We start from the raw sequence: 23,911 nt of genomic DNA, 5'->3' as shown, positions 1-23,911 counted from the left end.
TGCAATCTTATACACACTGCCTTGGAAGGAACTGTCTCTCAGCCAAACCTACCTCACAGGGTTGTTGTGAAGATAAAATGGAGGAAAGTGCGTGCTTGAGATCCTTGGAGGAAAGGTGGGATAAAAATGTAAAAATAAATAAAAGAAGTCCCACTGAACCATTGATTAAGCATGCATAGGGTTGTGCTGTAACTCCCCTCGCCTCATATTTTTTTCATATTGTACATGTATAATGTTAATTGTCTTCCATTTTGGAGGGGAAAACTTTGTTACCCTCCACCTGCCAGGAGCACCTGAGGAAAGGGAGACACCCAAAGCAGTTGGATTAATGAGGCAATGCTGAGAGAGTAATTAATTATTGTAATTCGTGTCTGTTCCACTAGCTTTCCTTATGTTCTGCCTGGGCAGGACGAGTTTAATGCAGTAATCTGGAATGTGCAAGTAGTCTGAGATGAACATGACAATAACGAACCCAAATTATTACTACGGTAATCAAGAGGTAAAAGGAAAGCTGTATCCTACATTGTGCAAATATTGTTACAGCGTTCCCACCCCTCCGTCAGCCTTCCTCCCAGTTACTTATTGCTTTAATAAAGAGGAGGATCACCCGCGTGAGTTATATTTCTATTAATAAAACTGCTGTGTAGCTTAGTGGCTGCCAACCCGCAGACTGAACTAGGAACCTGCAGTCTCTCAATCAAACCTCACTCCTCCTGCGAGACACCCACCTCGCGGTTATAGGCAAACCGCTCTCTCAGCCTGTCCCGCTTCTGCAATATGGGGATAAGGCTGGCCTTCCATACAAGGATGATCACGTTATGTGTCTGAAAGCTGAAACTCACAAGGCGCTATAAATGCGTAGGAAATCACTGCATTATGAAACACATGCAAATACTAATAATAATATGAGATCTCCTTGCACAAACAACGTTATTGCAATAGCGCTTTGGGGATTACTTAAAAAAAAAATCAAGAGGTGTCCTATTATGTGACGGGCCACCACGCAGTTTAGCCAGGGGCGTGACTTTCTAGGATTTAGGAATTAATTTCATAACCGCGTCAAACCTATACACCCTCCTGCCTTTCGGGGGCGTCTTTTGTCTGCTCTGGGGTTTACAATTGGGCCAATCTTCCGCGCGTCCAATCACGGACATCGCTGACAAGCTGCTGGGGGCGTGGTTCAGTGGGTTATGCAAATAATCGAATTTCAAGGACTCGGAACGCCCTATTATCACCCACCGCAGGGGAGGGCGGGGCGTCCGTTATGCTAATAATGGAACGACAGTTCTTAGTCAAGCTCGGGCGGTTGGTAGGCCCCGGAGAGGAAGGGCGTGGCTTGCATATATTGTCATTTTTATGCAGAGTGCAGAACCCTGTTCCGGGCAGCCATGTGCGAGTCAGAGCGACTGCGGTGCAGAGATTATGCAAATGAGCGGCGGGATCGTGGGCGGGGCTTGCGCGGCAGCCTTGCAGATACTGTACAGGGGATCGGCCCGCGTGAGAAAAGGCGGCAGGGGAGGAGGAGGAGGGGAGCAGTGGTACCCGCATGTATTATGTTAATGAGGGCGGTGGGCGGGGCCGGATTGTGAGCTCAGCCCGAGGAGGGGAGCGAAGCGAGGGGGAAGCCCAAGGGAGGAGCTGCTCGTTGCAGCGGCGGCAGCAGCAGCAGGAGGAAGGAGGAGGAGGAGGAGGAGGGAAAAGGATGCAGAGCCCGGCCAGCAGCTGACCCCGGGGGGGGAGCCCGGCCATGGCCTTCCTGGGGGGGCCCCGGCTCCTGGACTGGGCCAGCTCCCCCCCTCACCTGCAATTCAACCGCTTCGTGCTGACGGGGCTACCGACCGATCAGCACCGGATCCGGCTGCCTCCGCAGCCTCTTCTACCTGCACAACGAATTGGGCAACATCTACACCCATGGTGAGTCCCCGCAGCCTTTCCTTCCTTGCTCCCCGCAGCCCGTGTCTAACACTGGCCTCTCCACCACCCCAACCCCGTCGCCGTCGCCGTCGGCCGCCCTTTCTCCCGCCGGGCTCCGATGCCCTCCGATCTCCGTGCTTGCTCTCCTGCAGGGCCCTCCCCGCGACTGCACCGGCCGCCAGCCCTCCAGCCCTAGGCGTACAGCGGGCATCCGGAGACATGGTGACACCCCTACCTCCGCCCGGCTGACCACAGCTCTTGTACCTTGCTCTGGTCTGTTCCTGGTGCATTTCGGCATCCCTCTGCTGCTGCTTCCGTTTTTCTTGCCCGGGTCCCAGAGCGTCGGCGTGGACCCTTTTCACAGGGCCTGGCTCTCCCCCACCCCACCCGACGGGCTTTGAGAGCCGCGCGCCCCTTCTCATCCCTCTCCCCAAGCCGCCAATCTCTGTCCTCCAGTTCCATTGCGCACTGATCCCCAGACAGACTGGCAGCATCCTGGCCGCGGGAGGGTTCATGGACAACCTCAGTGTCACGCACGCGACAGCCCCGCTGCAACCTAGCTAGCTCTCCGTGGGCAACTTAGATGCCTGTCCCCACGCCCTGCATATTTTTTCTCCCCCTCCTCCCCCAACCCTGGCTTTCGTGCCCCCTCGGATGCCAGTGCTCATTCATTCTGCTTTCCTTTTCCGTTTCCAACGAGCCACCCCTTCAAATGGTGAATAATTAAAAGTTTATTTTTCTGGGCTTAGGTGACTGTTTGCCGGAGTCGGAGCAAAGTTGCTGAGCTAACATTGGCCATGGGAGTTTCATTTATTAGCTGTGTGCCCTGTTTCCTGGTAGGGTTTCTATGGCAGCCTTAACTTTGTATTACCCTGTGTGGGTTTGTGGGAGAGCAGCTGACTTCCTGTGAAAGAGAGGCTTAGCCGCTGAGGGCATGTTTTGCATGCCGAAAGCCAAGTTCAGTCTTGGATGCCTCCAGATTGAAAGAATCCTCTCAGGTGGTGGAGCAGGAGGAGTCTGGGTTAGATGGACCCAAAGGTTTGTGAAAATCAAAGAGGAATTTCAAGCACCTTGTTGTTATGAGGCATGTTAGGCTGGAGCATCAAGGTCCCAGCTATGACTCCCTGTCACCCCTTCACTTGTTCAGCTTTATTTTGTTGTTGTCTGATTTATGGCAATGGGGGATGGAATGTTTTAGAATTCTCCTCCCGCTTCCCATTCATTGCAAAGCTGAGTTTGGGCAAAACACACAATGTGCTTTTGTCATTGGTTTCAATGAGGATTGTTCTGGACACAAGCACCTGTAGCTATGCTAGAGGAGGTTGAGCTGAAAAGCTCCATTCTGCGGGGTTTGGGCAGAAATTATAGGCTCATATTCACACAGCCAGAAACCTTTCTGTATGGGGAGAGTAAGGGGAGGCAATGCGGCCTGTCAAGACTTCTCTTCTGGAAGCTTCTTATTGCAAGAGTACAGTTGTGCAAACCACATCCACAAAAGCGACTCTCACCTCATTGTTTCACGAGCCCATTCCTCCACTTAACATAGCAACACGATCAATTGGTTGCACCTTTAGTACTTAGGGGATGGTTTGAAGTCTGCTACTGCTGCAAACCTGCTGAACCTAGGCGGACCTGAGTCTAGTCAGTGCCTGGATGGGAGGTTGCCTAGGAACTCTGTAGAAAATAGGAATGTAACACAAAAAGAGGTACAACAGCAGCAACAACAGATCAGGAAAGATAAATTCTGTACTGTATCTGAAAAAGTAGCTTGCTCGTAAGGCCTTGGAACCCACTGGTTTGTTACGCCTTTGCCGCCCACCTGGGAATACAAAAAATGAGGATGTTACTCAACACCTGGCAGACCACACCATCTGGCTGGTGGGCTGTGTTTGGCTTGGGGTGGTGGTGACAAGTTGTAGCGATGGCCTCCAACCTGGATGGCATCAAAATAGGATTAGACTAATTCATGGAGGGTCAGGCTATCCTAGGCTACAAGCCATGAGGGCTTGCTGAGAATGACAAGGGGGGGGGGAGAGTACTGTTGTGCTCAGTTTCTCCTTCTAGTTTCCTATAGGCATCTGGTTGGAGACTGTGAGAGCAGGATAGATGAGCCATTGGCCTGATCTAGCAGGACTCTTCTTAAGTTCTTACATTGAGCCAGCCTGCTTTATCCAGATGAAAGAGAAACAGTAAGCATGAATATATAGCAGGGGTGGCCAACTCCCAAGAGACTGATCTACTCAGAGTTTAAAAAGTGGCAGTGATCTACCCCCCCCTTTTGGGGTTCAGGTCAAAGTTGAGTTTTTTTCAGGGAGGAGGTAAAACGTTGAGCTTTTTTTAGGGGAGCCACAGTTGTTCAGCTTCTTGGGGGGGGGCAATGGTCTACCAGTGATCTGCCGCAGACATCCAGTGATCTACCTGTTAGACATGCCCGATATATACCGGTAGCATTCAGAACACTTCCTAGTTGCTCAGATTGCATGCAATAGGCCTGTGGTTCAATAGCCAGCATCATCTCTAGGCTTCCTAGTGACTGCCCTTCCCTAGCTCTCCTATTGGAAGGGATGTCATAAATCAGCTTTCCTCTAATCCAGGCATCCCCAAACTGCGGCCCTCCAGATGTTTTGGCCTACAACTCCCATGATCCCTAGCTAACACTAACAGGACCAGTGGTCGGGGAAGATGGGAATTGTAGTCCAAAACATCTGGAGGGCCGAAGTTTGGGGATGCCTGCTCTAATCTGTTGCCCTGCATATGTTTTGCTCATATTGGCCCCAAGTGGAGTGGACATTGTGCTCCAAAACATCTAGAGGGCACCAGGTTGGGAGAGGCTGTGATAAAAGTATGAAGAAGATCATTGTTGTCAGAGTTCAGTCCAGAGCTGTAACCACAAACAGCCTTTGAAACCTTTGAAATATTCTGCTCCCCATTCCTGAACAGCATGTGTGTGCTTTATTTATATAAAAAGATTAATTTTGGAAAAGGCTTCTAACCCTTTAACTTGTAGAGCTATAACAAAAACCATGCAGGCAGGATCATATCCTTGTGCTCACTGAAAGTAATGCGTAAACCTATTGTGCAAGTATGTTGGTGGTTCTGCAATTCTTTCCTACCCCTTAGGCCTCCTTATTGCAAATTTTCTCACCCAGAACCTGTTTTTATGCCACCTGTGAAACTTGGGAAAGTAATAAACATGTTATGTCCCAGGCCAGGTGTGTTGCTAGAACCTTAAAGGGCTTGGAGCACAGCCCTGTGACAGAAATTTGCATGCCATTTATGAGACACTTAATCTCAGGGTCGTGGGTGTTAGGTGAAAAATTCCTGCACTGCAAGTAGTTGGAGTCGATGAACATCATGGTCCCATAGCCTCTAGAGGAAATGTGCCTTGTAATCATTTTTTTAAATAAGTGCTTTAAGTTTACAGAAAGTAAGGAAGAAGGGGAGGGCTAGAAGATATTGGGTCTGGTACAAAAAGACCTTGGGCCTGGACCCCTGACCTCCTCCTAACAACACACCATCCCAGGTATGATCTGTGGGCATCTATTGCAGCCCCCTTGGCTACAGATAGTCTTTGAGCATTCAGAGCACTGAATGAATAGTGCCTGGGTGGATAGGTGACTTCCTGGGAATCCCATGTACATCGTCTTTTGTGAATGAAAGGCGGGATGTGAATATGAAATAATAAATAAGAGCAAGTAGCTTTTGACCACATGCAGAGAGTGTTCCCTCCCCACCCCTGGCACTGAGCTGCTGCAGCCATTCCCCCCATCCCAGTGATGAATAACTGGGGTACAGTTTCCCAGCGCCTCTTAAGAAGCGAATCACTCTGCTCTCCCACTGCCCTGTGTTGGGGGAATAAGGAAGGAAAATGCTCACACAGCCAGAGAAATGAACTTGCCTGGGTAATGAGAGCGGAGAGCAGGACCAGTTGGGCAATTGAGCGAGCCGCAGAGTTGAGGTTGCAGGATTTCCTCCTCCTCACTGTTCTCGTGAGCTCATGAAATAATCCAGTCTCCCCTGTAAGGGCAAACTGCCCTTTTATGAGCTCTCCTGCCCACAGGACCCCTTTCATGTGTTACAAGCAGAGGCTCAGCATATTGTACAAGCTGTGTGCTGTTACTCACCATGGATGAGGGAGGGAGCGGGCAGCAGCAAGCCCAAACGAAAGCATCTTTGGGGGAATGGCTTCAGCCTGCCCCAGCTCACTGGGTGGAGTAGGGTGGGGTCAGTTAACAAGCGGGATATTCTTGAAATGGATTCCCTGAGAACTGCAGCGAAGGAAAGGCGTTTGCTTGGCTTCTGTGGCTGTTGACGTGTCTCACCTGAACACTTGTCTTCCCTTATTGAATATCTAACATAGAAGCAGAGAGTCCAACTCTCTGCCTCCAACTCCTATCTGGCCTAGCCAATGTGGCCAGGGGTCAGGAATGGAGAGATGTAGTCCTGTGAGCTCTGCAGGGCCGAAGCTTCCTCTTCCTTGTCTCGGGCAGAGCTTTCTGAGTGTTCACATTACTTCAAGGACACCCAAAGCTGCCGTGCTTTCTCTGTAGTCCATTATTGGGAACATGAGAAGAGCCTGCCAATGGCCCATCTAGTCCAGCATCCTGTTCTCACAGTGGCCAACCAAGTGCCCCAGGGAAGCTTGCAAGCGAGACATGAGGATAACAGCACTCTCCTGTCTTGTAATTCCCTGCAAATGGTTTTCAGAAGTATTCACTGCCTCCAACAGTGGAGGTAGAACGTAGCCGTTGTGGCTGGTTCTATTGATAGCCTTGTTGTCCACGAAATGGTCCAATCCTCTTTTTAAAGTCCTCCATGTTGGGGCATCGGCACGTCACTGCCTTCCATAGTTTTAACTATGCGCTGTAGGAAGTACTTTCTTTTGTCTGTTCTGAATCTTTCAGCATTCAGCTTCATTGAATGTCCACAAGATCTAGTGTTATATGAGAAGGAGAAAAACTTCTCTCCATCCACTCTCTCCATTCTGTGCATAATTTCTGTCACGTCACCTCTTCCTCACTATTTCTCTAAACTAAAAAGTCCCCAGTGCTGCAACCTTTGCTGCATAGGAATGTTGCTCCATCCCTTTGATCATTACACTTGCCATTTTCTGAAACTTTCCCAACTCTACAATGTCCTTTTTGAGCCAAAGTGGCCAGACCTAACACACTGTATTCCAAATGCTGTCACACCATAGACCTGTATCACAGCATTATGGTATCAGCAGTTTTATTTTCAATTCCTTTCCTAACGATCCTTAACATGAAATTTGCTTTTTTCACTGCTGCCGCACACTGGATCAACGTCTTCAGCAAGCTATCCACTGTGATCCCAAGGTCACGCTCCTGGTCAGTCACCCCAAGTTCAGACCCCATAAGCAAATATGTGAAATTAATATTTTTTTGCCTCAACATGCATCACTTTACACTTGTTTACATTGAGTTGCATTTGCTTTTTAACTACTTATTTCACTCAGTTTGGAGAGGTTCTTTTGGAACACTTCACAATCTCTTTTTCTTTTAATGACCCTGAACAGTACTATCAGCAAATTTCACCACCTCACTGCTTACCCCTTACTGTGTGTTTGTGTGTTGTGTCTTCTGGTGAAGATCTGTTTTTTTTTTAAAGCGGGCAAATCTCATTGTGCTACAGTAAGCACTATTTTGCCCACATGCTCTCCAGTGTTTATTTGCAACCATATGGGCTGGATTGCTCCTCTTTCCTCCCCACCCCTTTTCTTTTTTTTTTGTGAAGGCCGAGATTCTCAGAATAGTCCTCATGTTGCATTCTGCACCTTCCCCCCTGCATTCCTGCAGAATTGTGGTACAATACACACGTAGCCCCCCCCCATCCCCCGGTGATTTCCTGCTCAAATATCTGACTTTTTAAGTCTTTGCTCCTACACACATGTTGTGGCAAGAGCCTGACTTGAGGAAGGGAATTGTTCTCCAACTGCCGGTGTCAAATGAGGGCAAAGAGCAATGTGGAGCAATTATGGGTGTGCTGAAGCGTTGAAGGGCACTTCTAGGGGACCAGTAAAGCTGTTTGCCAGCTTCGACAGATAGCTAACAGGCTTCAAAGGTTATAATAAAGTAGCCTGAGCCACGTCATCTTGAGATTTGATGCACCTGATGGGGTGTGGGTGTTTAATGGATCAATATCCTAAAGAAAGACTGAATTTGCGGTTTCTTTCCTTGTATTGGTGTTAGAAGGGAGTGGGTCCTGGCTAAGAGCATGAGGTTTCAAATTCCTACTCTAAAGGAATTGTTGCTTTCTCTCTCAAGGCAATCCCTCTTTGCCTGCCATGGAATCTTTGCGTGCTGCAAAGGATTCTGGGATGTGCAAGGCCTGTTTTTGTGTGAGGCCAGGTCTATTTTAAGCTGAGTTGCTGTCCCAAATAGACTGAGCATACTTGTACATATCCAACCCTCTCCTGTGGCTGTTTCTCTGAATGGGACCAAATGGTGGGCAGGTGGTCTTTTGAACATCTTGTCCATTATTTCCCATCCTTCTCCTCAAGGAATTATGGGAAATAGTTTGGGGAAGCTGCCCTGGTTTTAAAAGGGATTTCCGTGCGTTGTGTGCATATGAGCCAGGGCTATTTTGCCCAAAACGGTTGTAGGCGTTTTCTTAGAAGAAGCCAGCAGGGCCAGAAAAGTTGTTTTGTTTCTGTTCCGCTGAGGCAAGTGGAACTTTTGTATATGTGTAAACTTGCTTATACCAGCTTCCCAGGGGAATTGCCTCGCGGATACCATGCTGTCAGTTTGGCAGCATCGTCAGGGTGGGGAATCTCCAGGGAGCGGCATGTACCGGCACCTGGGAACTGCTTGGCAGCATCGGTGCCCATGGCCAGCTTCCAATAAATCACAGGGAACAAATCAGGCAGGAGTCGGAACATAAGTACATCTTCACTAGAAGAGGCCAAAGGTTGAACTCGTCCAACATTGTGTTATCAATAGCCTTGGGGAGACTCAAAAACTGTGCATGAAAATGATGGCAGCCATGATTGATCTGGGTTTTTTGGGAGGGGTATACTGTACCTGCATATGGAGGTTCAGCTCGGTTTCTATTGATTTGTTGGGTCCACAGTTTGAGGGCAGAGTCTTCTGTTCAAAATGTCCCTGGTTCAATGCCTAGTGAAAGGATAGCTGAAGCATAGCTCAGTCAGTAGAGCGTGAGACTCTTAATTTCAAAGGCATGGGTTCGAGTCCCACTTTGGGCAAATGATTTCCGCATTGCGGAGGTTTGGACTAGATGACTCTTGTGGTCTCTTCCAGCTCTAGGGTTCTATGAAAGAACTCAAGTTTTTGGAAAGCCACTGCCTGTTAAGAGTAAAACCATGTCGTTCTAGAATCTAGATCAGGCATCCCCAAACTGCGGCCCTCCAGATGTTTTGGCCTACAACTCCCATGATCCCTAGCTAAGAGGGCCAGTGGTCAGGGATGATGGGAATTGTAGTCCAGAACATCTGGAGGGCCGAAGTTTGGGGATGCCTGATCTAGATAAACCAGTAGCCTGACTTGGTGTAATCCAGCCTCATATGCCTGTGAGAGGCTCAAGGCCCACCCTGTCATTAGGCATAGCGTGACTATAGCCTCAGGTGGCAGATACTTATGGGGCAGTGGTGGCTGATTCTCCCAAGCCCCCTGGCCATTCACACCACATCTGCCCCAGACATTTAAAGCACTATCATCCCACTTGAGACAGCCTGAGAGCTGTTAAGATACCCCTATTCCTTTCACAGAGGTACAATTCCCGGAGTTCCTCAAGAAGAAGGATGGACTGTCAAACCACTCTGGGAACTGGGAGCACTGTGAGGGGATTCGGGGGGGGGTCTCCAACAACTCTTGGCACCCTTAATAAACTACAGTTCTCAGAATTGCTTGGGGGAAGCCATGACTGTGGCATGTTGGTGCTTTAAATTTCTAGTGCAGATGTGGCCTCCTCCTTTCGGGGAAAAGAGCTGCATATTCTACATGGCCTTTCGTTCACTCTTTAAAAAAGCCTGGTACTCTCAGGTGCAGTAGAGATTGTTATCCCATTCTATCCCATCCCCAGAGGTGACTGCTGCTCATATCGGCTTCTGTCTATTGTGGAAGGGATGCCCCATTGTGTCCTTTGCCTCAGGCAGCCCAATATCTTGCACGGGCCCTGGGGAGAGCACCTTTCTCTGGTTAATTCTTGCTCATTTTCTCCCCTCACGGAACCCAGGAGCCCTGCTGGGAATTACCTTTCCAGCCCTCTGGGGGCTAAGCAGCCGTTGATCCTGGCTAATCCAGGCAACAGAGAGATTGAGTCCGCTCTGCTCTCCTGGCCCAACATTTAAGACCTGGAGGCAGGGAGCAGCTATGGAGTCACGGTTCCCAGGGGATTAGAAGGGCCTGCTTTTCAGCTGCCCTGGAAATAATATTTTTTATAAAAAAATAGATCTATATATTCAACACCCTCCTACTCTGAAGGACAAAAGACGTTAGAATGGTCCACAGGCGAGAAGAAGAGAGTGGTGAGGGATAAAATCCAGGAATCTTGGCGTGGCTGGCCTATCCATGAGGCGAGGTAGTCGCCTCAAGTGACAGATCCGGCCTCTGAGGAGAGTGCCGTCCGCCATTGGCAGAGAAAAACAGGCCCTTGTACTCTGTACCAGTCAATACTGCCACACACAAAACCGCATTGTTTGTGTATGTGTGTACAATACTCAATATGCCATACATGGCCTTCTCTTTGCCCACAATAAGCTTCCTGGATAAGTCGGGATTTGAACCTGGATCTTCCCCGTCCTATTTCAACACCTGATAACTACCTACCTGCTAGCAGGTTTGCAAATTAATCAGGGGCTGGTATGTTTTCAGATAGGATGGAGGAGACCATGTGTTGAGCTTCCTGCATTGCAGGGGGTTGGACTAGATGACCCTTGGGGTGTCCCTCCCAGCGCTACAATTCTATGACTCTACCTACACCTTGCTGGCTCTTGACAGGTGCATGGGAAACAGAAACCTGGATAGGAACGGCAGTTTATCTGGGGCGGATGGTGGTGCAGAAATACAGGTAGGCGTTTGATAAATGGATGAGTGGGATTTCAGGTTAGCTCTACTGGCTGGTGGGCATTGATGCTGTGCAGAGAGTGAGGGGACCGCAAGGGCCCTGGAGATATCGTAGTGGATCCAGCAGGAAAGGAGGTGTTGCAGCGGGCTGGGAATCTGGGAGGTTTTTGTATTGCTGAGAGGATGTGGCGGGCAATACCCATACTCTTCTGGGAGGGAGGCAGCTGTGTGGGTAATGTGAGATGTTCCGGATTCTCTTGACCTCAGTGACATTGTGCAGCCAAGAGGTAGGATGAGGACACTGGGCCGAATTTCGCCCACCCCTAAATGCTACCCCCTGCATTTGGCCGAAAGTAAGACTGGACTTAACACACACCCCTTTTGGCTCGCAGGATGTCATTCAAATAGCGTGAGAGATTCAATACCATTGCAGCATCCTGCTCCGGCTACTAATCCTTTTTATAAAGTGATCCCGGTTTTCTTCTTCAGCTTGTGTCACTTAGTGAGTTGAGCGAAGCTTTCCCTTCCCTTTTCACAGATGGGGGAACTGAGGCTGCTGCTTCAGCCAGCACCACACAAGGCAGATTGATTTCATTTTTTTTAAGAGAAGTGTTTTTGTCCCCACTTTCCGTTGTTTGCATCCTTGAGATAATTTACAATTTAAATGGTATCAAGTGTCGGCAGTAAAACAAATTGAATAAGCAACCTGACAAATTAAATTTTAGAGTCTAAAACGAATAAAGAGGTAGACGGTGGCTTGGAGAATATTAATTGCTGTTGGAGGCTCATGAAAAACAGGACTGATTTAGCCTGGTTTCTTGTCTGAAAGATGATGGTGCCAGGCAAATGTGGTTGGTTGGTTGGGTGTGTGTGTGTGTGTGTGTGTGTGTGTGTGTGTGTGTGTGTGTGTGTTGTATATCAGGTACAGCCTAATCTCTGAAGGTGAAGACACCCATAGAAGCACCTTGCAACTGCCTTTCTGGCTCAAGCCAAAATTCACCTTATCTGGCTTACCTGTGCAACAGTGGCCAGCCCAGATGTTACTAGAAAGATCTCAAAGTAGGTCATGGAGATGGGCATCCTTTGTTGTTTGGCCCCAGTATCTGTTAATGGGTGGTATACTCCTCCTGAACATGGAGGATTTTTTTTAAAACAAATTCCGTCTATTTCTTGTGTTCAGGAGTGAGTGCTTATACAGTGGTACCTCGGGTTACAAACGCTTCAGGTTACAGACTCCGCTAACCCAGAAATAGTACCTCAGGTTAAGAAATTGCACGGCGGCAGCGGGAGGCCCCATTAGCTAAAGTGGTACCTCAGGTTAAGAACAGTTTCAGGTTAAGAACGGACCTCCAGAACGAATTAACTTCTTAACCCGAGGTACCACTGTATAGCCAAAATGGCACCACATACATATAAGAGAGAGGGATTGACAAGTTCAAGGATACCCCAAGGTTTACAGAAATACCCCCCAAAAAGCCTTCATGAGAGAAAAGTGAGGGAAGATCCCCCCCCCAAATAGCCCAGTGAGAACTGAGCATGCTCACTGGCCACTGAATGCTGACTGACCGTCTTGTGGGAGAGCAAATGGAAAAATTGGGTGGGAAGGAAGAGGGAATAAAATGGAGCTTCACAGAGGGCAAGGCTGGCTCAGTGAACAGGAGCACTCCACGCTGCAACATTTTGTTGCAGGGCCTGCTGGTTGGGTTCAAACACCATTGATGGGCAAATCTGCTATGGATTTGTTGGCTCAAATCCATTAAAAAAAACCAACTGCTGGTAAATGAGTGGACTTTGCTGCATTTTGTGGAAATTGTGCATGAGGAGGAAATTCACCTTGTTTGCACCTTCTGGCCCTGGGGGGGGGCACACATCCTCGCCCTTCAACTCTTCACTGCTATGGCCAAGGACCAACCCTGGCACTAAGAGGAGATAGTGCCACTTCCTGATACCATTTGCCCCTCTTTTCCTACAGAGACAGCCTTGCAGCCTCCCACTTTCTATCCGTCTTCAGGAACTGTATTTATATAGCTCCTTCCAGGTAGTTAATGATGATCCAATTATAGGCTCAGTGTTTGTTCTCTTCTCCGCCCCTTCCATCCTGCCCAGGGGGTCCGACGTCATGCATCCTCCCCCCCACATACAAGTGCCAGGAGGTATCCTGTCCCAGATGCTGAAATAGCAGTTCCTGGGATAAGTGGCTTACACTTGAGCAGCTGACCTCAGAGGTGGCAAGCGGAGCCCGGACTGAACTCTGGCAGTAGGTGGGCCTTTGAGGTTTAACACAAAAGCGTGAGAGACTCATATGCACCCGCATTTCTGCATACAGTACACACGAATCCTTCCTCCTGATCTGTGCCCCTTTCCTCCTCCTCTTGCCCACCCCTCCATTAAGGTCTGGATTGGCATCTACCGTGTTTCTCATAAGACATGTCTTATATTTATTTTTTCCTCAAAAAAAAACACTATGGCTTATTTTCAAGGGATGTCTTATTTTTTTCCTCCTCCTCCTGCCGCGGCTGGCATTGCTGCTGTGCCTATCACTATGTCTTATTTTCGGGGTATGGCTTATATTCCTTGAATGCTTAAAAATCCTGCTATGGCTTATTTTATGGGTATGTCTTAAAATATGAGAAACAGGGTACCTGGGTCTGGGACTCTTGTAATAAAAAAAAGGTGTGTGTGTGTGTGTGTGTGTGAAAGCTGCATTGATTGGGCTTTATGAATTATAGCTGTAACAGGGCGGATTGGTTCAGCTCTCCGAAAAATGAGGTTACCCTTGATTAAGCCTCTGGAAATGACAGTGAAATGTAATAAAAGGAGAGAGAGTGAGAAGGGAGCATCCCTGGCTCTGAGAATGGGTTTGTGTGTGTAGAGCCAGAATCACACGTCAGTGCTTCACGGTGTATATTCCCCTGCCCCGAGTCTTTGGCTCAGACCGTGAAATCATGACTGTTTAATGTTACACAGTCCTGACGCTTCCGGCTGTTATCCGATCCCTAACATGTCCCTGGGGAGGAGAGCAAGGCCGGGATTGTGCTTCTGTGACAGGTCTGTAGCAGCGGTTGCAGAAACTGAGAACAGGAAAGGCAGAGTTGGGTGTGCAGGGGTGGGAAAATGAGAATAAACTTGGATGTCCCTGATGCTGGTGCTAGGGCCTGGAGACAAGGACAGAGAGTAAGAATATTTCAGGTGTAATTTGCTTTATTCATGTGGGAAAACAACAACGCTGCCCCCCTCCCCTCCACCGTGTCCCGATTTTTATTTTTTGAAGTGTGGCCTGAAGTCTGCTTTTGGGCAACCAATACAAGCATCTGCCCTGAAGCAAGATATCCTCTGGGAAGTATGCCAGATCTTACTGCAAGGCTCCTGCCACTTCAGTGGCAGAGTTCAATGGCCGAGCCTTGATAACACTGCAGGGGACAGCTGTAAGGATTTTGTGTATGTGTGCGCTGGGGGGGGGGGAACAGAACACTAAATGTTGTGCCAAGGATGGCTGAATTCTGCAAACGGTGTTAAGTGAATTTGTGTGAATCTTGCAAACCCTTTTCCTCCTGCCAATCATGAGGAGGCACACAAGTCCTGCCCCGCTTCTCCAAACCCTGGCTTCTGAGATCTTGCTATCATTTCTATGTAGACCCTCAGGTCGGTATGTACTTATCATATTTCCTTCCCTGTCGCCCCGCTGGAAGGAATTCGGGGGCAGAATATGTATTCATTTTTTCTCATTGCTGTTCATTAGATTTATACCCTAATCCTTCCATTAAAATGTCCAAGACTGCTAACAACAATAACTTTTACGATAGAAATAAAATAACAAATCTGCACAATAAATAAACAGAATCAGAATAAAAGATCACAATAACCTTATGAGGTAGGCATAGGTGATAGAGAGGGCTTATCCAATATTTCTTTCTGTGCTTTGTGGCCAATCAAGAAACCTTTCAGGTTCTTAGTAGTCACAGCATTACACTTTCAGTCTTGAGGGGTAGAAACTATTTTTTTTAAAAAAAAGCAACTGGGAGTTCTTAGCTTGCTGAATTCTGTATCCAACCCCGTGTGGTAGTGGAGCCACCTGACCTTGACAATTATTCCCCTACTCCTTTTCATACCTCTGTTTGCCACCCCTTTTTTGCGTAGAAAACATCTGATTGGCAAATAAAGAGAGGATTGTGTTTCCCGTTTTGTTCCCAAGGCCGTTCCCTTCCTTGGGGCTTGGAGAGAGTGGTTCTCCTCTGCCATCTTGCGTCTTGGGATGTGTGCGGCAGAACAGCCTCTCCCTCTTCAGGTGGCACTGTGAGTTAAAATGTACCTTCCCAGCCCCTGGGTGCCAAGTTGCTGCTGCGTGGCTTCTTTAAATGGCCTGGCTGCATTTTGGAGGCATTTTGCGGTTGTGCAGCTGGCGCGTGGGTACCACAATCCCCGCCATCAGCAAAATGCAGGCTTGCAAGTTATTTGCTGACACAGCCCTCCTCGCTGTCCTTGGGACTGTCGTCCCATCAGGTGGGGATGCTGGGAGCCATCGGGGGTGGGTGTAGAAAACAGCCTGGCTTTTTACCAAAACTTTGGCTTTGGGGTGGTGCGGGGCAGGTGCGCTCGGCTTATGCCCTGTGGCGGCCATTGCTTCCTGCTCTGTAGCCCAAAAGCTTAGATTAAATCCTCGTAGTCCCTGCTGTGCAAGAGATGAAAGTCATCCTAGCTCATCTTGACTTTGGCTCACAGCCGTAGAGCAATGCAATCGCCACATCTCCAGGTAAGGATGCCCAGAGCCTAGAGAGGCATTGCCAGTCAGGGTGGGTGATACTGACTTAGACAGACTAATGGCCTGACTCTGTATAAGGAAGCTTCCTATGTTACTGAGGTTATAACCCTGCCCCCAGCTGCCTAACCCGTTTGCCAATTTTATTTAGAATGTTTATCTTTCTCAAGGTAGCACATATAATTCTTCCCTGCCCTCCATTTTTATCTTCACAACAACCCTGCAAGTTAGTTAAACTGAGAGGCACTGATGCAAGGTCACTCAGGGAGCTTCATGGCCGAGGGGGGATTTGAACCCTGGGCTCCTGGGTCCTAGTCAATCACCCTAACTACTGCACTACCAACAACATGGGGAGCAATGGGTTTACTCATTGTGTTGCCATGGACCACCCTCTTGCCATAGTTTGGGGAAACAGCTGCTGTTCATATACCATTCAAGGGAATCTGACTCGGACTGGGGAGACCTGACTTCAAATGCTCCCTGCCCTCCCCAGCCATGACATTTGCTGGGTGACCTTGGGCCCAGTCACATACTCTCCAGGGTAGTTGTGGCAGGAGGAGTAGGAGAGCGCCGCTGCCCCCCGAGCCTAGGCCCCAGATGTCTGAGTGCAGAGGAGTGGTGGGAGGCCCCAGCTGGGGAACCCCCAGGGGAAGAAGGTTCAGAGCCAGGGGATTGGTGGTGGGATGACAATGAGTGGTCAGAGGGAGAAGAGAGAGCAGGCTGGGAGGAGGAGGTGCCAGAAGCTGAAGCAGTAACAGGGTTTAGTGAGTAGGAAGGGGCAGTGGCAGAGTGCAGTCTAGAATCAGAATCAGAAGTAGAGGCTGGACAGGAAGGGGCCAAGAGGCAGAGGTGAGTCAGGCTGGTGAAGAAGCCAGGGGATCTCCCTCTCCTGCTCTGGCAAGCTCCCCTCCCCCTGGTCTCACAGAACCAGAAGAGGTATGAAGAGAGCAGAGCAAAGACAGGCACAGACTGAGTCTCAGATTGCTTGAGAAGGACTTGGGAGTGTAGGAGACTTAGGGAACTGCCTCATAGGGGCAAGGTGAGTTGCTCTTGTCACTAGGCCTGGCCTAACATGTCAACCTTGTTTTCTTGAATAAACAATTAACTTCACAGATGCCGTGTGATTTATGGCTCACCTGGCACTTGCTCCTGATACCATCTGTTGCATCTCCACTGGATTAAAAAATAATAATTACGGTATACTTATTATTTGTTTAAAAGGAAAGGGTAAAGTCTGCAAAAGGGCTGTGCTTGAGAACTTTGAGACCCGATATCAGTGAGAGCAGGCAATACTAGACTAGATAAGGCAGCTTCATTATGTCCCACTTCCGCCTCACCACTGCTCATGTGAGTGCTGAAAAACTCAGATTCTGTGTCCAGCGGCAGGCTGGCAAAAGGGATTCTAAGGCTTGGGAACTCATGGTCTTTGATACCTTTGGAACTCCGCTTCCCATCATCCCTGGTCATTGGTCAAATTGGCTGGGGGTGATGGGAGTCTTGGGTGTAGCCAGGACTTTTGTTGGAGGGGGGGGACAGCTGCCCCTCCGCCCCCCCCTTGGCTATGCCCATGATGGAAGTTGAAGTCCAGCAGCAACACCTGGGCAAGGGGAACACACAGGTTCCCTTGCCATGGCCCAAGCTTGCATGTTCGCCATTTGCATAAAAGAGTAGGGTTGCATGTGTTTTGTATTTTGGAGCTTCATTGTGCAAATAAGAGGCATCTGTTGCATTTCTCTGTCCCTTGTATGTGTTAGAGAAGCAGATAATTTCGCATGGCGGGGGAGTGACCACTTGGGATGGTTCTAACCCAAAGAATCCTGGGAAAGGAGGGTGTTGAGAATTGTGGGTCTGTGAGGGGTAAACTACACTTCCCAGGATTCTCTGGGGGAAGTCATATGTTCAAAATGTATGGTGTATATTCAGCCTAAGACTCCCCCCTCCGCTTCAGTGTGTGTATCCCGATTCCCGACTGAAGCGACTGTTTTTTCAGGCATAAACTGAGAAGAGGTGCAGCTTTTCCTGGCAAGTGAGATTGCCGTAATGGGGAAACAAAGGGCACTGACCTGCTAGAAGGGAAGAAAAAAAGTTAGTAGCCGCAACTCTTCTCTCCCGAGCTGTGGGCTAGGTGACAGGCCCCTTGGGGCTGGGGGCTGACTCAGTCTCCCTGAGAGATTCTCTTCGGTTTCTCCCCTGCATCTCTCTAAAGGAGTATTTCTGGCCTCTTAATGAATGTTTATCATGTTCCTAATTGAGATCTGGCTTTGGGCAGCCTCAATTAGCACAGTAATTGGGTTCAGGGAGACCTAATCTGTTTGTGTAAAGCTGCAGCCTCTGGAGGAAATGGAGGGTGAGAGAGGGGAGAGTTGAGGCTCAGCGGGGATAAGGAAGAGTGAGGGTAGGGCAGGTTGGATACACAGGTCAAGAATCTACCAGGCTACTGCATTTTGGTGGTGGAGAGAAAAGAAATCCAGTCCCTGCCGAATTGGGAGGAACATGGCATTGGTCTGCTCCACCCCCACCCCCCTCCCCGGTTGTAATTATTGAGGAAGCTTTAGCTCATTAAAATGTTTTTCGATGCTGAAAAATGTTTTTCGATGCTGCAAAAGTTTCCATAGTACACAATGAACAGGTGATGCTGGGGAAATTACAAGCACACACCATTTGAGTCAGACTTTTTTCACTGTCAGAAACAAAATTTCAGGGGGAGTGGGAAAGGGCTGTTGCTTTAATGTTTACACACAGAGCGAGAGTGAGCGAGCTCAATCCATGCTTCTGTACCTGGTAGAGGACTAGACCAGGTGGCCTTGAGGCTCTTATCAAAGATGCTTTGCAAGAGTAGCATGGATAAACCGTGTCAAAGGGTGTCCATTGCTTGAGATGAGCAGGCTTCCCCTGTCCAAAAATGCTTTAATGGTGGCTTCCCCAATGCTGCTTTGATGCTCCACGATTTTTCTTCCAACAGTGTTCTGACATGACAAATGGGATGGCAGGAGCAGAGGGTGTGGGTGGGGAGGGGGAGAGAGACGCCAAGGGCCTGAAAACTGGAGGAGATACACCTGGTGCTAACATTTAGAGTGTACACTCTGTGGGAAGTGTTGTGGGGTCCCAGGGCTGTCCCTGGTTGGAGATGGGATACTAAGCCAGCTCTCTTCTTCTCTCTCTCTCAGGTATCCCTCTGCTGGGGTGTCTCTTTGTGTTGCCCTTGACCATTCCGTGGACCCGACTCTCAGTCTCATGGTTAGGAATAGCGCACTACCTGGCTTGCGTCTTCCCACAGCTTGGCAGTGTGCTCTACCACCTCTTCATGAACCACGAGGGAGGCCCCGCTGTCTACCATACCTTGCTCACCCTTGATATGTGCGGGGTATGCATGGTCAACACCTTGGGTGAGTTAAGAGTGCTCTCCCCGGTTTATTAGGATGCGGGTAGTGACCAAACTCTGGCACAGAGATGTGAGAAGCTGGAGAGCCATATAATGCCTACTGTTGATGGGGACAACAGCACATAGGTATTGACAGGCATCATAGAGGGCGAATCCTAGAATGAGACAAAATTTGATGGTGCAGGCATGGCGACCCTCTTTGCCCATGAGGCTCTTTTTCCCAAACCATAACCTCCCACCTGTCACCTGGTGGGTGGGAGGGTTGGCCAAATCCTGTGTGAACTGTGTACCTGTTCTGCTTGCCTGTCAAAATTGGCCAGCGAGGCAGACCCTGATAAGAGCCCAAAATGTTCCTGGTGGATGATGTTTAGGAAGCTTATATACCAGATCAGACGATTGGTCCAGTTTAGCCCAGTCCTGCCCAGGCTGACTGGCAGCAGGTCTCGGGTAGAGGCCCATCCCAGAGCCTACCTGACCTTTTTAACTGTAGATACCAGGAATAGAACTTGGGAAGCCTTACTTACCCCCAAATAGCCAGAAAATCTATTGCCTCTCAAAGTGGCTCACATCAATAATGTTTAAGAAGTTGGGGTGGGGTGGGGAGGGGGAAGCGGAATCCAAGCTTACAAACGAAAAAGACAAGAGACACAGCAAAAGGGGAGTGGCAGAGAAGGGAGAGCACTTCCTGAAGGCCTGAACAAAGTGCAGAGCAACAAGACAAGTGCCTGGAAGGCAGAATCGAGCTAGTGTGTGGGATGTGTGACCCAAACTGAATCGGGTATGTAGATTCAATTAATAATAATAATAATGTGCAGTGTGGGGACAGCAGCATGACCAAATGACAATTATAATTACCAGCTTCCCTCTCACCCTACCCTGTCCTTAACTTCCTGATGGGCGGACTGTGTTTCTCTCTTCCCTGCAGGTGCTCTCCCCATCATCTATTGCACGCTGGCCTGCACCCCGATTCCCCGCACGGCTGCCCTGCTGGCCTACACGGGCTTGTCGAGCTACGGCATCTTCTGCGCGGTGACTGCCAGCTCCAGCGTCCGCCGCCTGCGGGCTTTTGCCTGGCAAGCCCTCTTCCGCTTCTTCTTCTTCTACCTGCGATGGGTGGGACTGGGCACCGGCCACCCTTCCTCTCTGCGCTCATACCTCATAATGGACGGCTTGGCCTTTCTCGGGGGCGTCATCAACATCTCGCGGGTGCCTGAGCGCTGGAAGCCGGGCCGCTTTGACTACTGGTTCAACAGCCATCAGATAATGCACGTGCTGGTGGTGGTCAGCATCCTTTATCTCCACTGGGGAGTAGTGGCTGATCTGCAGTGGATTGGCAACCACGCCTGCCCCATGGAATGAATGACTGCATCATGTCCGGGTCCCACCCTTCCCATTGAAGAGCCCCACAGATTTAAGATGTGGGGTAGGCCACAAGTTCCCGTCAATCAAAGTCTTTGACAAGGGCTGACAGACAAGGAAGGACTTTTTCTTTTCTTTTTTATACAACTCACTTAGAACAGGGTGGTGTTGTTTTTTCGTTCTTGGGGTTATGGTTTCCCATTGCTTTGAGTATCTGTGGATAAACATACCATATATAGGATTTGGAAACCTTGGGGTCTACAGCAATGGATTTCCATTGGTTGAGGTGCTTCTAGATTGTGGTGTTCAGCTGTTCTTCCAAAATGCCATCCAGGGTGGGTGGCCTTGTAAGCATTCTTGGGTTAAGAAGAATTCTAAATTGCTGACCTGTAGCCTTGTAACTTGTGAGAAGCTATTGATGGCGCTAGCAAAAGTTATCCGTACCTGAAGCCACTTGCATCAATTCTTGCTGGCTGCAGGCTTTTCTGCATCAGAGCTAGACTTCCTTAGCTTTGGTGGTGGTCAAGGAAGAACACCATTGTTTTGGACATCTTTTTCACCTGTTTTGAGGGTGACATATGCACTGGGCGAATAGGAATTCAATGGAATACACTTGTTCTGAGTACAGCCTCTCTGCTTTATAGAGACCAGTTATTTAAATAGACTTTTTATCCAGGTATCTTTCAGACACCATGCAATACTTTTATTTTATTTTTTTAAGGGCTGGTTAGATGCCTGGGTATTGAGGTCTGCTGCACTGAGTGTTGGTAAGGACCTTGAGGAAAGGAATGGGTGGGATACAGCTAGTCTGTTATGGAAGATGCTCTGTATACATTCATTTGCTCTGAAATAACTTGAAGCACTGAACCAGCTCCCCCCCTCACTCCTCCGGAGGGGTAATTAGCGGCCTTGATACTAGATTGGGTGGAAGGAAGGTCTAGTCCAGATTTCCACTTCTGGTTCTTCTCATCAAATCTGGGTCTATGGCTGACTTGCAACATGCTTCAGCTTCCCCTTTCTCTGGGGGGGGGGATTTGGGAATCACCTTGCAATGTCTGTTTTCCTGTTGAACCCCACCTACTGCTTTCACAGCTATACCTATTAGCCAGAGTGGGTACTTTCCAGCGCTTAGTTCAGCATAAAATGGGAAAAGGGATTTCTCCATTTCTAGATAGAGATGACTGCAGCTGCTGTTAACCTAAAGTCAGTTGCTGCTGTCTTCTTCCTCTGTCTTCCTATTCACGGTTGGACAGAAGGCCACCTACCCATATTTCCAAATTCCAGTTCACTTCCTTCACAGGCTGCAGAATTAGTCCAGCTGGCCTACCTGGTCAGTTATGAGAAGAAATAGCTACATTTTTAACTTAGGGCTGTGGTCAGCAACTAGATTTCTGAGTGGTCCATTTTGCAAGCATGGGGACAAAAGGCTGCACCCCCGTGGCCTTCTAGCAACGCTGTGGCCGTCTGTTTGGCCCAGGGACCTGAGCCATAATTTAGGCCACCCTTTTCCAGCTAGCTACCCTCCAGAGGTTTTAGTCTGCAACGCAAGTGCAACTGTGTGCTGGCTGCAGCTGATAAGATTTGTACTCCAAGATATATAGAGGGCAACAGGCTGGGGAAGGCTGATATAGGTACTCAGCCATTGCAAGTGGGGAAAATAACTCAACCCACAGCAGTTTTTAAACTTGTTTCTTGATGTACTGGGCCCATAAAACACACTTTCACATTTGGGCTCTAAATGATAAGGTGAATGGTTCTTCAGCTAGAGTTCATTCTAATTTTTATGGCAGAAGTTTTTAAGTCCCCATGTCTTTTGTTTGGCCTCAATGGAACACACCCAAACTAGTTCACGGAAATCAGCATCCCAATCCATGTTGGGTAGCCCTTATGAATAAAGAAATATTTTAATTATACATTTATCAAATGTATTTACCTAGGTTATAATTGTGCCGCTTTTTAAAAAGTCACATATTAACAGAAGATGGGGTTTCTATATTTTCTATGCAGCAGCACCACCTTAATCTGAAATCTGTACTGTATAAGGGGCTGAATAGTGGAGCATGTCTGCAAATAGTTCAAACCTATTCTGGTGATCCAGATGGATAGCTAGTTTTTCAGTGGAGGACGCAAGTTCGTCTGGATTTCATTCTGATTTAGGGCCAAACAAGGTATGTTGATGTGTCTTTCTGTGAATGTGAGTGGGTAGAGAAATGAAAGCGTTAACTCTGGAACGTTCCCCATTTTGGAGGGGAGGCCCTGTGACTTTGAGCAGAAAAACAACCAAGAGACAGATTGTAAAGGGATCAGCATGCCCCCCTACCTCTTCTGTTTAAACTTGCAGGTGCCTGAGGCAGATTTTTTTTTGCTTTTTTTGTTATGTCAGGGAAAGATAAATATGTGTCATATTGGTTTGAAACTCAGTCAACTTTAGAAGATAACTCAGCTGCTGGAGGTCAGGTACAACTGATTTGAGGATCTGAAATGATCACAAGTAGGGCAGATCTTACGGGGCGTGTGTGTGCACATGTGTGTGTGTGAGTGCTCAGGGAGGGGCAGTGAGTTTGAGCCTTCTGTTTGTTGTGTGTCACATGTTGTCGTCTGCAAATGCAGAAAGATGTATCAGTAGTGTGACCCGGTCTTCATTATGGCTGAATTAAGCCTTCCACAGTAGGGCGGGAAGTGTCTTGTGTTTTTCTGCTCTCAACTGTTATGGGCTGGGGTTTCACTTGCTGCCAGCGGCCTAGTCTTGTCTCTTGCTATCTCAGGGTAGACGGACATGGTTAATGTTCGCAGCTTCTTTGGGCTGAAGCTACATATCATCTTAAAATATAAGAGCAAGGCACCAAATTTTTAAAAAATGCACTCCATGCAGCAGGGAGGGAGAGAAGGGAACTGTAGGTGCTTTATGGTCCAGAACCTCATTGGGCAGATGGCAGGTCTGGGCTTCTAATAAAGAGAGCTGTCTAAGGAAGACTCATATTTTTCCTGGCCTGTCATAAGTGGTACTTATTCTTTCAAAGTGTTGCAAAAGGTTCCTGATGGTTGCAACCTCTTCCTCTAGGATGAGTTTTCCATGTAGGAAGAGATAACTCATCCAGGTTTCAATCCAGAAGCACCCTCCAGTTATCTTAGAGATGCTACACAGATGCTCATGTAGGTCCTGGAATATGGCTCTCCTGCTGATATGTCAGGTGTATTTTTCACGTGACTTTAGAAGAGCTTTCATCTCCTAGTGCAGAAAAATGAAATTACAGTTCGACATCAAGTGATTAAATATATCAAAAGCAACAAAATTGTATACAGTCAATCATCTAACTGTACCCTTCAATATTTTAAATCACTTTCAATGGAACTTTAGTATGACTAACTAGTGTTTGATTGTTCCCTGCATTTGCTGGATGGTAGCAAATGGTTTGATTTCTTTATTCTGCCTAGACCACTTGCCTGCCACTTGACATA

General features: G+C 48.3%; 1 protein-coding gene across 1 annotated transcript; it reads left to right on the top strand.

The window, feature by feature from the left end:
• Positions 1–1,605: 1,605 nt before the first annotated feature.
• PAQR4 (progestin and adipoQ receptor family member 4) lies at positions 1,606–22,348 on the top strand. The gene is given in 4 exon segments (XM_035135692.2): positions 1,606–1,828; positions 1,830–1,914; positions 18,879–19,097; positions 20,019–22,348. Coding segments are annotated over 4 exon segments (819 nt in total). The 5' UTR covers positions 1,606–1,747; the 3' UTR covers positions 20,453–22,348.
• The last annotated feature ends 1,563 nt before the right edge of the window (positions 22,349–23,911 follow it).

This window comes from Zootoca vivipara, chromosome 13 (genome assembly GCF_963506605.1).
Source record: "Zootoca vivipara chromosome 13, rZooViv1.1, whole genome shotgun sequence".
Classification (NCBI taxonomy): domain Eukaryota; kingdom Metazoa; phylum Chordata; class Lepidosauria; order Squamata; family Lacertidae; genus Zootoca; species Zootoca vivipara.
Note: the sequence above shows the minus strand (reverse complement) of the source record. Positions and strands in the feature narration are given on the sequence as shown.